Genomic DNA, 16,850 nt, shown 5'->3' with positions numbered 1-16,850 from the left:
ACAGGTAAAGTGCGTTAAGATAAATTGTTGACGCAGCTTTTTATTATTTTTTTTCCGCTGTTATATCAGCAAGACTGGATGTGGGGGTGGGTGTAAGCAGTGAATGCTCACAGCTAACTGCATGCTAATGTGTTTTGGTTCTCCATGCATGTCCACAGAGAGGCCCACAGCCAGATTGAGAAGCGTCGCCGGGACAAGATGAACAGCTTCATCGACGAGCTGGCGTCACTGGTGCCCACCTGCAACGCCATGTCCCGCAAGCTGGACAAGCTCACTGTCCTGCGCATGGCCGTCCAGCACATGAAGACGCTCAGAGGTTAGGAGGAGCTATTAGAGCAGCTAATGATGGGTAGATCGATGGATGGACTCTTGCATGAGCACATTGGTATTCTGTAGCTTAAATGGTCGGGACTTCATGGAGGCAGAGGAGCACTTTTTGACGGGTGGACAGGCAGACAAACACAAACATCTTCTCCACTCAGCTGCTTGTTTGTAGCACCACTCTTCAAAATTGCAGAGCTGAGTAGCTGGTGGTTTCTAAAAGTTTGGCTCGAAAGGAATATTTGAAAGCCAGAAATGTCGGCATCTGGCTAAATTGGAATTTTTTTATTTATTTGTGTATATAATAAAACAAAACAAAAAGAAGGAATATACATTGATAACATCAAAGCGCTTAGGTGGTATGAAAACCCTTCAGACGGTTTATAAAAACCCGCCTTACAGCTTACAGTTAAATACAGTTATGTAAAAACCCGAATTCATCTGTAAAGGCATAAGGGATAGAGTCATTCACAATCTAAATTCTGAAATGCTTTGCCATACTTGAGATTTATGCCAGCTTAGAGATGCCCACAGATTTGATTGTTTTTGTTGTTGTTTTTAGGTGCAGCCAACCCTTACACAGAGGCCAACTACAAGCCTTCCTTCCTTTCAGATGATGAACTGAAGCACTTGATACTAAGGGTGAGTTCAGTAGTCAGAATAGATGTCTAAAGATGGTACAGTGTGTTTTGTACATGAGGAACGTCAGCTATACTATCTCTGCAGCAGTGTTTTTTATAGATAGAAAAATAATTTTGCACTATGTTTACAATGTAATCTGTGATTTTTTTTTATTTTTTTTTATCATGAATTTGTCAACATCATAGTGGCTTTCCCAGTGTAACAATGTATTGCAATATTTATTAAATGTGTCCTGATACCACACAAAATAGCTATTCTCAAAAGCACAAGTATTTGGCCAGTTGTTAGTTGTTTGTCAACTTTTTATTTTATTTTTTTTTTATTATGAGGGCTCCCATACACATCCATAATCAAAAGCTGCCACTCACTTCTGTTGTGAGAGCACTCAACTTCAAATTTCAAATCTATACTTATAATTTCTTACACTAATACTTATAACAATACTTAGAATTAACATTTGACATTTGTGAAAACCCCATCAGTAGATTTCAGTGTGTTATTTTTTGTTTTTGATAAAATGTAGGCCGCTGACGGTTTCCTGTTTGTGGTTGGGTGTGATCGTGGCAAGATCCTCTTTGTTTCTGAGTCGGTCTACAAGATTCTCAACTACAGCCAGGTATGCAGATAATGACTGTAATTTTCTCATTTTATCGTTTCACCTATATTCACAGTAATTGCTCAAATTAGGGATGCATCTCTGGCAATATCTGATATGCTGCAGTTTTCCAACTCTTTTGGCCGATTGCTGATGCTGATATATCCTCATATTTTTTCCACTTAATTGCAGATAACAGGTCCCTCCTATAGCACAGTCAACATGTTATAATGTCATGAAGGCCCACTGGCAGGTGCAGACATAAATTACACTGCTTTTCAAAATGTGCACATGTACTGGGCAAAATAAAACTACTTCAGCTTAACTTATATATATTAGGTTATACTTGCCATGTTAATTTTACTATTGATGTATGATAAGTGATTTTTTGCCAATATCCAATATGCCTATATTAATTTTAAAATCTTTATCTCACAAGTCAGCAAAATTTTACCTCAGTGAGTCGTGTAATTAAAGTCAAGAGCGTTTCATCACATTTTCATATTTAACTTGAAATATCTGCATATCCTAGCAGTTTTAAAGCATATTAAAGACTAAGCTCTTGGTTTTCCAGAAAACCCACAAATTACTATAATTAGAATAATAATCAAATACAATAATCGGAGGAATAGAGGAACACAGTTCATTTTTTCAGAACTGTTTTAAGTACTTCTTTAGTAGACTGGCTGCTTGGAGCACTCATTCCATATCTTTTAGTCATGTTGGCCATTATTGCTGTAAACAACTGCTTCACTTAATGAAAATTTGCTCTGAAAATCAATCCTCAATCAAATAAAAAATGTGTTCCATATTATTGTGAAACCAGTCAGCATGAAGGTGTGATGCCTACTGATCAGAATAAAATCTCTATTGAACAAATTCTTTCTCTGTGGTGAATGAAAAAGCAGTTCACATCAACAGTAACAGTCCACACACACGTTACTTGGCACAGCTTGCTCTTCGATTCACTAAGATCAAAGAACCGCCGCACTGCTGACACTTGTAAATGTATTTCATGGCATCAGATTGCAGCTCAATAAAGATCTGATATTGATATTGGGACTGCTTCATTTGCTGAGTACAAGTTCTTGGGAAGTAGATTGTCACTTTCAAATACTGCAGATAACCTCTACAGTGCACCTGTACACAGCAAAATCTGGACAAATAGAGACACAAAGTGGATTGTCTTTCCTAGTTTTGATGATACAGAGTAGATTTCCTTTAGGAAGCTCAAACGTCTCTAAACTCCCATGGAAATATTAGCATTTTACTGACATTTTAACTGTCTGATGGCCCACTATGGTGAAGCAGCCATTTAACCTTTCTCTGTTACTCTGATTAATTTATCTCTTTCCCATACTTTCCACATCTACAGAACGACCTGATAGGTCAGAGCCTGTTTGACTACCTTCACCCCAAGGACATTGCCAAGGTCAAGGAGCAGCTGTCCTCTTCTGATACGGCCCCACGCGAACGGCTCATTGATGCTAAAAGTAAGCAAAATCAAACACACTCAGATGTTTTTTTTTTGTTTTTTTTGTTGTTTTTTTTTAGAGTTAGGAAGCTGCTTAGTGGTTATTTCTCATGTAGGATCCAGCACATAAACTACACTGTCTGCCTAGCATATGCATACCTGAACTTTGAGGCCAAGTCATATCACACCAATTAAAGGGATTGTTCACCCACTTTGACAAATCTAATATTGTTTCACTTCCCTCCAGCTCTTCTGTAGTGGTGCTCTCTTCCTCTCATTGTTACTGAGTGCTGGATACTGGCTGGATGCTCCAAATGCTAACTGTTAGCCTCCTGCCATTGAGGTGGACTTTCCCTCCAGCTAACATTCTAAAAAATAACCACCTTAAACTAAACAGAGTTTGAGTTTGATGCTTGGCAGAATTGTTACAGCCTGAAATGGCATAAAAATGTTCATCATCATTTTCAAAACACGAAAAACAAATTTATCAGCAGTAAAACTGTGACAGGACAGAAAGGTAACACCAATACTGTCCTATAAAATACCCAGGGGTTGAAGTGAAGTAATATCAAATTTTTCAGAATGGATGAACTATCCCTTAAACTGTGTTGCATTAAAGCACTTTTCTGTAATAGATGCACCTCAGTGAGTGAGTGTAACTAGTCAGCTCTGTAACGTGTGGATGGCCTTCAAAAGAAGAAAAGAAAAAGCAGTGGTTGGAAGTTAATTGATATCTTACTTGTAAGTATTGTTCAAGCTCCTAACATGTGGCCGCTTGTGTGTATTTGCAGCTGGTCTTCCAGTGAAGACAGACATCACCCCTGGTCCGTCCAGACTCTGCTCTGGAGCCAGGAGGTCGTTCTTCTGCAGGATGAAGTGCAACAGGCCTTCTGTCAAAGTAGAGGATAAAGACTTCCCTTCCACCTGCTCCAAGAAGAAAGGTACAGTCCTGCCCCTCCCCACCTCTCAAAGTCATGAAGGAATGAAGATATATTGTTTCTGCAGACGTATTTCATGTTGAAACGGGATGATGTGGGGAATACTGCATAGAAGGGGAGAAGCAGTGAGGCCCACTGCATACGTGGGGAACGTGGTCACAAATCTCTTTCGGTACTGTTGATTGGAATTTTATACTTACAGTACTCATTATTGATTTCATTATTCGGTCTTCCACCTGAGAGCTTTTCTTCATCTGCCTCTCAGTAGCCTTTCCTTTTTTTTTTTTTTTCTTAGCCCTTTTTCACCAAGGCAGTTTAAGGGCCAGTTTGGGCCCGGTGCCTAATCTCGAACCAGTTCTTCACATTTTGACAAACAAACAACCGGCTCTCCCTAGCTCCAGAGCATCACTAACTCTGTGGGGCCAGAAGAAAAAAATGCTTACGTTTGGGGCTGGGAGTAGGATTATCGATCAGATGAGTGGAGATGGCTCTTCATACTATAAAAGCAGAGTTAGACATTAGCCCTTGTCCGATGGCCCTTCGCCATAAAAGTTACTCTGTGGCCACCAAATACTCCATGAGGGTGGCTCCTTCTGGCCACCAAGTTTTATCTCCATACTGAGAGCCTTTGCCAGTGCAATGTTACAGTCCCACAGACAACCCTGACGAGATTGTCATCCTGTCGGGTCCTGCTCACTGCGGCGGAACAGCTGCAGCAAATATGCATGTCTCTTACAGATAGCAGGGAAAGCACAGATGTATAGTGATGTAATGACGTGGCTCTCAACAAACAAACTGCATCTTAGGAGGTTCACAAGTTGAACTAACTGCACTATCACTGACCCTGAATCAGAACTAGGTTCATGTTGGTGGAAAGAGGGTATCTGAAAGTATTTCTCCCACTATTTTTCATGTTTTAGTCCCAGTCAAGGTCCCTTGCTCTTCCGCCCTTTGCCCCATTCTGCTCTGAGCGCTGTTTTTGTTCACATGGAAGGGAGAGTCCTGTTCTCCTCGTCGTCTATTTTTAGTGTCACGTCCCTGTCTGATCCAGGAATCACACTTCAGTTAGCATGGAACACCACCATTGCACAACAGAGGAAGTCTGCCTCTTCACACACCATTTTTGTTTATTTATTTATCAATCATTATTTAACTAGGCATGCCTAGCATTAAATAAAATCTTACATATTATAGCTTAGGCTGTGATTTAGTAGTTGAATGGCCTGGCGCAGTGTGTTTAATGCAGTCAGGCAGATTAGATTAAACTAAAGAACAAACAATCAAGACATAACGCAGACATAGAAGTGCATAGATAAGATAAATAAGGATGATTTAATGGGAGAACAGCAGTTGGGCAACAAGCACATGTCACTTCAGGGCAGAGCCACTCCTCAGTTAGTATGTAAGGACATAGAACGCGAGACATCATGAATGGATTCATACATTACCAGGTTTTATCTTTTTGCTTCATGTCTAACAGTGGCTTTTCGGATGGGACACTGCGCTGTTGACTCGTGCTGCATCACTGAATGTTATGCAAATGTAAAGCTCAGTGCTGCATTTGACCTATTTACATTATTACATTAAGTCTTCAGACAAATGTTCTTTATTTTTATTTGTTCCTCTTCATGACTGAGGTCTCAATGGAGCATTTCCGCTTTCAGCCCCGTTGTTATTCAGGCCGACATGAATTGCTGATGTGTTATTAAGACCCACACAGGGTTTTTTTTTATCAAAGTATCCAGTCTTTATTTCATTACACTTGAAGGCAGCTGTCCTCAAGCACTTCCACTTTACACTTTCAGCGTGTTGCATCATTTGAGCCGCAGCAGCCTCGGGGCAGACAGAGCATATGGCCGGCTGCATATTTGTCCTGCTTATTACCTGATGGGAGCCACTGGAGTGCAAACCAAATCGCTTTAGTCAGGAAAACTTTTTACTGGCTATTTCAGCACAGTCATGCAACCTAGATTGGCTGTATCACCATTCATGCTGAATTTAGCAGTGATAAGATGAATATTTCATACAGCCAAACTTTGTTCCCCTCGGATGTCGTGCTTCATATGTCAAAAGGGGAAGAAAAAACAGAGTTCAGCTATTTTCTCAATTTGCTCCACCTTTGAGAGTGGTGATACAGTATCTTAACCCAGCTAATCACAGTCCTGTTATGGTGCAGGAAATGTAGATTAACCAGTTTAAACTTTAAAGCCTGACGAGCTTAAATAACTGGTTCACATATATCTTGGAGTTGGGCCTGCCCCAAGCATTCACCCAAGCCAACTTCCTATCATGGGTCCTATAAATAAATGTGCAGGGCCAAGAGAGGGCAGGCTTTACAGTAATCCTTTTTTAGAACAGCTAGTATAATCACACATCACGGCAATAAGAAGACATAAATGCTCAATAAATCTCATTTCTTCCACCACTCTGTAGTTTTTGTCGTTAATTGATACTTATGTAAAAGAAATGATACCCTGTTTCAGTATCTCAAGTATCTGGTATTTAGTGTACCTAAGTGTTCAAAAGTACAAGTAAACTTTGCTTAATAAGATATTCCGGATATTTATTGAAACTGTATGTAAAAGTGAATGTAAACAGATAAATAATTGATTAAAATAAAACTTAAATACAGTAAATTAGTCATTTCTACTTGGTTGCATTACACCACTGGCTACTGGTCCTAAAATGTCTGAAAGTCTTAAATTTAAACTAAGTTAAATTTATGACTTTTCAGACGTTTCACCTAAAGATGTGAGTTGGGCCAGTTTTAATTTTCATATGTTGTATGTACATTATATGAACTATATACGCCAAGAATGTTTTTTTTTTCATGGTAATAAATTTAATTTTCTTCTGTCCTTTTTGTTATACTGCATATTTACAGTTTTAAAATGTTTGTTAGCTAACCATTAAAAAGGGAAAGTGAATAAATGTGGCTTTCTAAAACAGATACTTAGTTAAATATTTTAGGTACTTTAGTGGAATAATTAGGCCAATCAATACCAAAGGCTCAGACTCTGTTATGTAATGTTAATTTGCAAATTCCCCCCTCCTGTCCTCCCCCCACAGTGATCTGTAAACATCTTCGTCATCCCAACAGTGTGGCATGGCCTCCCACGAGGATGGGCCCAGTTATAACCTCTAACTCCCTCTGTGCCTCACTCGCCGCTCCCTGTCTCTCTGCAGCGGATCGCAAGAGCTTCTGCACCATACACAGTACGGGCTACCTGAAGAGCTGGCCCCCCACTAAGATGGGTCTGGATGAGGACAACGAGCCCGACAATGAAGGCTGCAACCTGAGCTGCCTGGTGGCCATTGGCCGGCTGCACCCCCACATTGTCCCCCAGCCCAGCCTGGCGGACATCAGGGTCAAGCCCACCGAGTACGTCTCCCGGCACGCCATCGACGGCAAGTTTGTCTTCGTCGACCAGAGGTGAGGAGTGAGAGATTGTAGAGGGAATCTTGGTATGATGGAGTTCAAGAGTGTGTGTGTGTGTGTGTGTGTGCGTGCGTGCGTGCGTGCGTGCGTGCGTGCGTGCGTGCGTGTTTAGTTTTTCAAGCCTTTGAATGCGCTGTACTTTTAGGTTATTCATCTGGACTCTATCTGATTCAAGCCTCGATTTGAGTGACTGGCAGCGTTACGTTTTCTCTGTGTGGGCAAGTTCACAATCTGGAATGGCATCTTTTCTCTGTTTGCCCTTCTGTTCACACTCAAACGGTGTTTTTGGACAACACTATCCCAAGTGGATAAATTGGACAACACTAGTTTTGTGTTGTAGTGTAGCAGCAAAAATTCATGAATGGTTTCTATTGCCAGCCAGAGTCACATCTGACCAAGCAATGAACCTTAAAGAAAATCCAAGTGCTTTCAGTGTTTTGGTGTGGATGGCAAACTTTTTCAAAAACTTTATGAAAACACTAGTGTGAAGACCATTTGATACAAAAACAATGGTTTCAGATTCCTCCGGATTAGTGTGTATTTGTCATGTTGTCCACACCTTATTTTTACTATCTTAATATCCTGCAACCACTTATTTGCTGAGATGATCTGACCCATTGAATTTCAACAGACCTTCCGTATAAGAAAACTAAACTTTCCTGGATTTCGGTTGTGTTTTTTACTTGCACTAAACCAGTCATTTCAAATAACTGCAAACTCCATCTCTTTCCTTCCCCCTGCAGAGCCACAGCCATCCTAGCCTACCTGCCCCAGGAACTGCTGGGAACCTCCTTCTATGAGTATTTCCACCAGGATGACATCGGCCACCTGGCAGAGTGCCACAGACAAGGTGAATAAATGAATATAAACATGTTCAATGGATTGTAATGGATGAGTGGTTGAATGAAAGTGTGTGTTTGATCTTGATATAAATGAGTCAAATCTTTGTCCTACACTTGCCTAACCTAACTGTGTGTGTGTGCGCTTGTCTCCATGTCTCGGCCCACAGTGCTACAGATGAGAGAGAAAATCAACACCAACTGTTACAAGTTCAAGATCAAAGACGGCTCCTTCATCACGCTGAGGAGCCGATGGTTCAGCTTCATGAACCCGTGGACCAAGGAGGTGGAGTACATCGTCTCCACCAACACCGTGGTGTCGTAAGTACTGCAGCACACACACACACACACACACATACACACACACCTACAGATTACACTGGAAGGAAGGAACTGGGGAATTTATTTACAAATCTGAAAGAAAAATATGGGAAGGTTGGATAGATGGAGTTTTTGTCCCATGAAAGGTTTCTTGTAGAATCTTTTGTAGGGTTAGAAGATCAGGCTTAGTTTTGGTTATGACATTCCAGGATCACTTGCAGTAGCTAATTTTATTGTAACTTTTATTTTACTCTTATTTTAATCTATTTTTGGGAAGGCTCAGAAAGAAGGCCAGCTGTAGAATTTGTATTTATAGTTTTCCTGAAAACAACTGTAGTTGAAAACAATCATTTTCTTCTTGTGTGTGATATTTTTTTAAGGTGTCCTATGATGGAAGGATCAGACTACCCTCAATCCGCTGCGTCCCCCCAGAGTATGGACAGTGTTCTCACTTCAGAGGGTAAAACACTCCCTTAATCTTTAATGGAGATATACCAGCTCTCCAAGTTTGGTTGACTTATGGAGGAAAATAGTTGCTCATCCATTTTACCTCATTTGATGGTCTAGTTTATATGGGTGTCCCTTATCATCTGTTTGTCAGCAGGTGGAGGAAGACGGGCGCTGCAGACAGTACCTGGCATCCCCGGTGGCACGAGAGCAGGAGCCGGCAAGATTGGCCGCATGATTGCCGAGGAAGTGATGGAGATCCAGAGGTGAGAGCGGACCCGCTTGCTGTGGTTTTCTGTTCCCTTGGAATCGGAAATTTGCTGGTTTCGGTTGCCATTTGTAGTTGTAGAGTGGATTATGAAGGTAAACCGTCCGTGTAGGGAACACGAGAGGCAGAATGTTTTTGGTCTTCCCCAGAGGCCAAAACGTCGTCAGATGATAGTCGATGGGTTCTGAGATTGATGGCTCTTGACTATAAAAGTCTTGTGGCATCATTTTAGCTCAGTTGATGGAGATTTAGAGGACAGAGCACAGAGATGTTTAGATTAACCTCATACTTCATCTTAACTGGAGAGGTGTTTTGTAGAACGACTGTACATTCATATTTTGAGCTATGAATAAGCTTCAGTTCAGCTTTTCATTCCTTTTTGTCCTTTTTAGGCAGGTGGTGACTTTATCTGCTAAATACAGCAGATTCATTTCCAATATTATGGTGCTCAATTTATTAATGAGCATTTTCACAATGATTTATATACTGTAATATTGTATCATTTTAATTAGGCTGCTATTGATTTATTTGAAGGTTGTTACCATATTGTAGGATCAGTCTTACAGGCACAGAGGTGGTTTTATTGTCTTTTTTTCCTCTCAATTCTGTTTAACTGTAAAGCAGCTGTGCTTGGAAACAGTCTCAAATCACTACAAGGTATTACCAGAGACAATATAATATATATTATCGTCATTAATCATATTTTTCTCACCCTAAAAAGGACTTTTGTGTCATTCTGAATCGCAATACAGTCCCTGTGTAGATGCAGATGGGGCACTTGCTGTCGCTGTTCTGCTAACATGCTGCTTTTACAGTATAGACACAGGGTAATAGAATAACCCTACAGTAAAAACAGCTCTCTACCTGTAGGAAAATGAGACTTTAGCACACTTTAATATTTGCACCAGAAAGTGTTTAATAGTGTGAGATAGGACGGCCTCTAAACAGCTCTGAGCCAATACTGAATTGTTGCCTGTCTGATTTTCTTTCTTTTTTTTTTTTCTTGGCAAATCTCTTCATATCTGCCCTTGATTGTAACCCTGATCTGATAGCAGTAAGAGCTGGCTGGTATGTTAAAAGATGTACGAGCGCAGAGCAACATCAACTAATGGCAACATTCGTTTTTGTTCGCACCACATTTCAGCGCCAGTCTGCGCCCTCTAGCTTTGTCAGCTATTCGACTGTCCCCAAGCTTCTGTTGCACCAGAACTATGGCCGTGGTCTCATGCAAATGAAGTAGGGTTATTATTGTCATGGCAACACTGACACACTCCGTTTTTTTATGAGCGTTCAAATTCAAGTCGTTTGTAGGTCATGTGTCTCAGGATTCAGTTTTGTAGCACAAATGCCCGCGGTCTACCTTGAAGTTGGAAAATTGCAACTCGATGTAGCTTTCTCCCCGACTGGAAAATGTTCAGTGTGTCATGAAAATCAGAATTCAGCCTCAGTGCATGAAGGCTTCATCTGCTTTTCTACATGCTCTGAATATTGAACATATTTCATGAACAAACATTTCTCTTTGTCAGGATCCGAGGCTCCTCTCCCTCCAGCTGTGGCTCCAGTCCTCTGAATATCACCAGCACCCCTCCACCTGACACCTGCTCCCCAGGGGGCAAGAAGGTAACACACACACACACACACTTCTGCCTTGTCCTCCTACACACAGTAATTGTTTTTGTTATGTGAAACTGGTGCCGCCCTCACATGTTCTCCCAGCTTGTCTCATGGTGTCTAATCATCTGTGACTGTGGTTGAAACCTGATCTTTACGTGTCTTACCCTATAGAACTGGAACAACATGTGAAGAGGTGTATTTCAAAACAAGATTCCCCATTTACAAAATTAGCTGCACTCGCTGCTGATCTTAAAGAACAACTCTCTGCGTCATATTTCGTAAAACAAAGCTGAACTTTGGAAGAGTGTTGGGTTGTACAGTTACCTGGACATGATATGAGTCCACATGGTGGTGAAATGAGATCATGAAATGTTTAAATCCCTGAATTTTTCCAATCTAAAACAGTTTATTTAGTAGGGAAGGTTTGAAAGCATGATTTGAGTGGATAGGAGATTTTAGAGAGAAGGACAGCCACCCAAAATGAAGTTGAATTTGTGTCTAGAGTCTCAAGGTTGATTTCACTATTTTATTTTTAGTAAAATCTACAAGGCGTATTAGGACAGCGGAGTAAACTAAGGCTGATAGAGAAAAAAAGGCTTTTCAGCATCTATGGAAATGAATCCCTCAGTTATAGAATTCAGCATATTGTAAATGATATGAAATAGTCACCTCGCACAAAGCCTATCTAGTCGCTATATAATGTAAAGATATAATGTCTGGTAGGACTCCTTCATGACCTGCTAGTATTTGCAAAACTTGTTGTGATTACACATAAATGGCTACAGTTTTTAAATTGCCATAATTCACTTTCTTTTTTTTAAGTTGTGTGTGTTAGAGGAATATAAATTTGATGTGCACAAATTGATGTTTTTCAATTCAAAAAGGGCAGCAGCTTTTTCCTTGAACATTAGCAAGAGTTCTTTGAGGAAAAGTGAAGCGATTTTCTTAAACTCCTGTCTGTAGCTTCTGTTGTTGGCAGCTGAAAACTGATCTGTGTGTGCCGTGTCTGCAGATCCAGAACGGAGGGACACCCGAGCTGCCGAGCACAGGTATCATCCCAGGACCTGACTCTATAGGCTACCCCTACTCCAACCAGTCCATCATGAGTGAGTGGGACACACACACACACACACACACACCCAAGCACCCAAGCAGTTTTCTGGCGTTGGTTGGCCTTCCTTTCTAAAGGTTTCTCATCACCGTCCATGTTTTTGTTTGTTTTTCTCCTTTCAAATGAGGCTCACAAACTGTTCCTGTCTCTCCCCTTTGTCCAGGTGACAACTCCCACCTGAGCATAGACATCATGGATGAGCCTGGCTCCAGCAGCCCCAGTAACGATGAAGCGGCCATGGCCGTCATCATGTCCTTGCTGGAGGCTGACGCCGGCCTGGGCGGACCCGTCGACTTCAGCGATTTGCCCTGGCCTTTGTGAGATCTGGAGGGGAGACGCAGAGAAAGAGACTCCCTCTTCTTAACACCAGAGCCGCTAATGGAAAGAGTTCAGTCGGGTTGTAATGTCGCTGCCACGTTCCTGCTCTCTCTACACAGATCCAGTGCAACAAAAACCAAATACCCATCTTAACAAGCCATTTAACCTAGTATTCACTCTTCAGACGTTTTGTGTTTCCTTTAATGCCAGAATCTGTCAGTGAGATGAGATAATTTTACATCATTTACTAATGGAAATCATTGTGATCTGTCTCAAGTTGAGTGAAATGGCATTTTAAATTAGTGGAATTATCTCACCCTTCTGCCAGATTTTTGCACTTTGGACAAAATGCCACGCCAGGCCTGAAGTTCATTCACACTCATCATAATTGTCCATACTAGACACCAGAATTTCATCTGATCAAACAGAGCAAATTGGCGGCGGGTCAGTGTGTGATGCTCATCTCTGGTGCTCTTCTTTGTGATTGAGACTGATTGGACAGTTGTATTTTTACATTTAAATCTTGCTTAGTGCTGCCTTAAATTTAATATTAGAGCAAATGACTTGTTAAGATGATCATGTTTTTTGCCTTTGGCTGCAAAAATGTAACACAAGTCTCCGTAATGTCGCCGTGGTGAGATAAACAGCATCCTGAAAATATGCCAGCATGGAATCAGTTGTGACTTAGCAGCAGCGGCCGTGCAACAGGATGTGCAGCGTTCCCACGTCCGCCGTGCCAGTGGCTAAACTCTGTCCAGCAGTGGCTCTGGGCCTCGTCACGCCTGGTCAGCAGACAACTAACTATAACCCACATCCAGACTCCTTTTCAAAGCTCAGTTTTAAGGACAGTTGTTGAAACGCACGGCTCAGTTTGGGTCGGAGTGGTGTTGGTTAGGGGGGTGGTTGGTTTCCGCTTCCTGCCATGGCTCCTTTTGAGATCTGTGACTGTATATTAAAGAATCCTCCCCTCATCAAAAAGAAAAGAAATTGGCCATTTTACCGAGCAGTGAACTTGCTCCCATTTGGAGAGTCATTGGAAGAGACTTCAGATACCTTGATTAGAGACTGGACCCGTTCAGCCTCACAAGGATAAAATCTTTTAAGTAGAAGAATGCCGTTTAGCTGCCACTACCATTATTTGATAAAAAACATTAACATAGTTTGCTCCCCTTTATATATTATTCTGAACCTACCTTTACTAAATATAATTTGATTCAAGTGTCTCAAGACAAGGGGAGCAAGTAAATACCCTGTATTAAATTCTGAAGAATTTCTTTCTTTCTTTATTTGCATTCTAATGTTGTCCAAAAAATAAGAATTATGTAGCCCTTTGTTTTAGCAAAACAGCGATCGCAGTGCCCGGCTTTGTTCTCTCCTGTGGTCCCGTGTGCTCTCAAACACACACTGCCCCAAAGCGTGCTGCACTAAAGAAACTAAAGGAAATACTTGGGAAAATCCGGTTCATTTTTTGTGATGGAAGCAGCAGCTCAGTGTGCAGGTGTGTTTTCATCTCCCTCTCAGCTGCTGTGTCTGTGTTTGTTAGAGCAACACGAGCGCACCACAACTACCTAGAAGATTCTCAGTCATCCAGGTCACGGTTATCCAAAACGGTTGAATTGATGGCAGCTGGACTTGGTTGTAGATACCTGGAGACGTTTCGTCTCTCATCCAAGAGGCTTCTTCACATCTGACTGTTTGTCGGGGGTCCCAACCTTCTGTGTTGATAATGACTCTGCAGAGGTTAAATACCTTAAATACGTATTTCAATTCAACCCTGTTTGGATAAGCTGCAAAGAAAAACCACAAATACTCCTCCCCCAACCTCCTCATGCCTGCAATGGAGTGCAAGTAATTTCGGTTAAACCTGGAGATGTGGCCACCTTCAGTTTTAAACAACAGCACATCCATTGATGATTGGCCAAACAAAGACAAACCAGAATTATTCCATTTGTTGAGGCACATGGAAAGCCAGATTTTCCCATTGCGTCATTGGCTCAGTCCTTAGAAGCACGAATGCCAAGGTACATGGATTGAACATCTGCACAGGAAGCATGAAGCATGTGTAGCATCCAAGACAGAACAGATTGACCTTTACTCCAGTTTGACTTATCTGGGGGGGCGCTTGACTTACCTCTCTAGACATTTCCCAGTCTCAAAAGAGAGCAATTCAATTGCAAACCGAGATAAATCAAGCGCTCCCAATGTTTCCATGTGGAAATGGTCTCTTTGACCCATTTACCACGGATTGTTCCACTGCTTTTTAATGCAGGAACAGATGATGACTGCCTAATAACCATTACCCCTCTAACAAACTGGGAGGTGGGTCACAGGGTCCCACCTCCTCAGTGTTCCCCTACACAACTGCTGACACCCAGTTTACATTTGTTCAGACTGTTCTGGGCCCACATCCACTAATCTTTACCTAAAAACAGGAGGGCTGACCCTGGATCATTCCTGAAAAGAAATTAAAATAAACATACATACAGCTGATGTTGATTCAGTGCTCCTCATCAGTTTAGGCTCAGAGCCACAGACGTTTGATTGCCTTTGACATAAAGGCTCAAATTCAGAAACTCACCTGTAAAACGGCTGCCATCACATCTCGGCTCTGAATTGTCAGCCGCCCAAGAACGATTGGAGCAGACTTTGAACAAAGGCCCCGTCTTTGGTCGGCGGTTTGGGAGCACTAACAAAACAAACCCCTCTCTGGATTGGATTCTACTGCACAAAGAGAATTCAGAGAGTTGAGATTGAAATTGATTTTTAAAATCCTACAGTTACTCTTGGATTTGGTCTCTCGGGCACTTAGCAGTACGCTGATGTACTGCGGCTACATGGAACCATCAATGCAAACTACCTTTGAGTTCAGAGGGCTGTGTGTGTGGAAGCAGAGGAACAGATACATGTTGTAGAGGTCAACATCAGTAATCCAGCAGAGTAGGAATCTGTAACGGGGATAGAGCTAATCTACGCTCTCGGTTTGTTTTCCTGTGACAGAGCCGAGTCAGGAAGGACATTTAAGAACATCTGAATGGAACGCTAAATTTCAGCGGCCATTTTCCTACATGATAATTAATATCCACAGCACAACCTATCTCTTAACCTCGCCAGCTCTCTGGAGCCCGCGGACCTTGTTGTTGCTAAATGAAGTCAAGGTTTTGATTAGAGGTTGACATTTCTCATTATTACAACAGTTCTCATTATTTCAATCCCTTGTTTTTTCACTATCAGTTATGGCGAGAGGTTGTTTAACATCCACCCCAGTTCCCATTGGACTCAGTTCAGTGGTGGACACACACAGGGCTGCCAAGACGAAGGAACGTGTTGCTGGATGGGATAGAAATCCACACCATAAAGAGTCAGTACCCATAGAAACTATGTAAGGAATTATACGCCCCCTGACGGCCTCAGCACTTAAAGGGATAGTTCATCGACACAAAAAAGCTACTTAATTACAGTAGCACGAGTAAATATTATGAGTTACTTTCACCTCTGGTGCTGGATACTGGCTGGATGCTCCAAATGCTAACTGTTAGCCTCCTGCCATTGAGCTGGACTGACTTAAAGATAACTGCTTTAATTTACTCCAAGCAGGTTAAACATCACTTTACAAATGTCGCTTTCCAAAACTAAAATGCACATATGACGACCAAGTGCACATGGATTATAGTTTTGCTCAAATTGGTGTTTGTAACTACACTTTCTGCATCACTCCGCATCAGAGGAGCACTACACATTTAAGACAAAAAAAAAAAATGCTGCTCATCAAACTTTGTTTATTTAACAGTGGATTAAGGCTGTTATTTTTAAAGAAGAAAGAAAGTAAGTCAGGGAAAAGCGCCCTCAGTGTTAACCAACAGTTAGCATGTGGAGCATCCAGCCAGTATCCAGCACTCAGTAACACTTAGAGGAAGAGAGCATCACCACTGTCCTACAGAGCAGCTGGGGGGAAGTGAAATAATATCACATATTTTTCAAAATAGGTGAAGTATCCCTTTTAAAGCTGATATAAAATTGCAAGACGATCAAGACTCGACTGACAAAAACATGGAGTAAGCACAGCGAGTCGATGTATGATGTGCTTATTCCACTGTTTTGTTTTTAAAGTCAGTTTAGTCTGATCAGTCTTCATTTATGCAGTTCCAGTTGCAGTTCTGACTTTGTACATGGTCGGGTCGGGTCGGGACAGTCGAGAGCAAAATGGAAGGAAAAAGTCCACAAACTGCCGAGCTCTGGCTGGAGAACAGCCTCGTTTGCGTTCCCGCCGTCCTCTCATACTGCGACTAGCTGGCGAGGTAACCTCTGTATCTGTTCTAGTGGTTTTCTGTTTCAATGTTTTTACGCTACACACTACAATAAAGTGTTCCCTTGTTGATATACCCCTCCCCACATGACAATAATGTATCAAATCTTTAAATATTATCATGGTAAGAGTATACTTTATGCAAATATATGAGTATGATGAGTGTATTGTATGTATCAGCAGTGAAATATTTTTAAAATAAAATTATTTGTTTCTGTCA

At 41.5% G+C, this 16,850-nt stretch overlaps 1 protein-coding gene across 3 annotated transcripts in view; it reads left to right on the top strand.

Moving 5' to 3' along the window:
• The window catches only part of LOC115360140 (aryl hydrocarbon receptor nuclear translocator-like protein 1), a 33,857-nt gene extending 17,007 nt beyond the window's left edge, over positions 1-16,850 (top strand). For 2 of the 3 annotated variants that reach the window (XM_030052810.1, XM_030052809.1), the window contains exons 8-20: positions 159-316; positions 884-963; positions 1,487-1,579; positions 2,934-3,051; positions 3,824-3,973; positions 7,157-7,403; positions 8,153-8,259; positions 8,419-8,569; positions 8,950-9,029; positions 9,171-9,282; positions 10,811-10,904; positions 11,911-12,004; positions 12,173-16,850. In XM_030052810.1, the coding sequence (XP_029908670.1) occupies positions 159-316; positions 884-963; positions 1,487-1,579; positions 2,934-3,051; positions 3,824-3,973; positions 7,157-7,403; positions 8,153-8,259; positions 8,419-8,569; positions 8,950-9,029; positions 9,171-9,282; positions 10,811-10,904; positions 11,911-12,004; positions 12,173-12,330 (1,642 nt within the window). In that variant the 3' untranslated portion in view covers positions 12,331-16,850. The remainder of the gene's footprint in view (positions 1-158; positions 317-883; positions 964-1,486; positions 1,580-2,933; positions 3,052-3,823; positions 3,974-7,156; positions 7,404-8,152; positions 8,260-8,418; positions 8,570-8,949; positions 9,030-9,170; positions 9,283-10,810; positions 10,905-11,910; positions 12,005-12,172) is intronic. The other variant, XM_030052811.1, reaches the window with a different exon arrangement.

The sequence above is a fragment of the Myripristis murdjan genome, chromosome 6, assembly GCF_902150065.1.
Source record: "Myripristis murdjan chromosome 6, fMyrMur1.1, whole genome shotgun sequence".
Taxonomy (NCBI): domain Eukaryota; kingdom Metazoa; phylum Chordata; class Actinopteri; order Holocentriformes; family Holocentridae; genus Myripristis; species Myripristis murdjan.
Note: the sequence above shows the minus strand (reverse complement) of the source record. Positions and strands in the feature narration are given on the sequence as shown.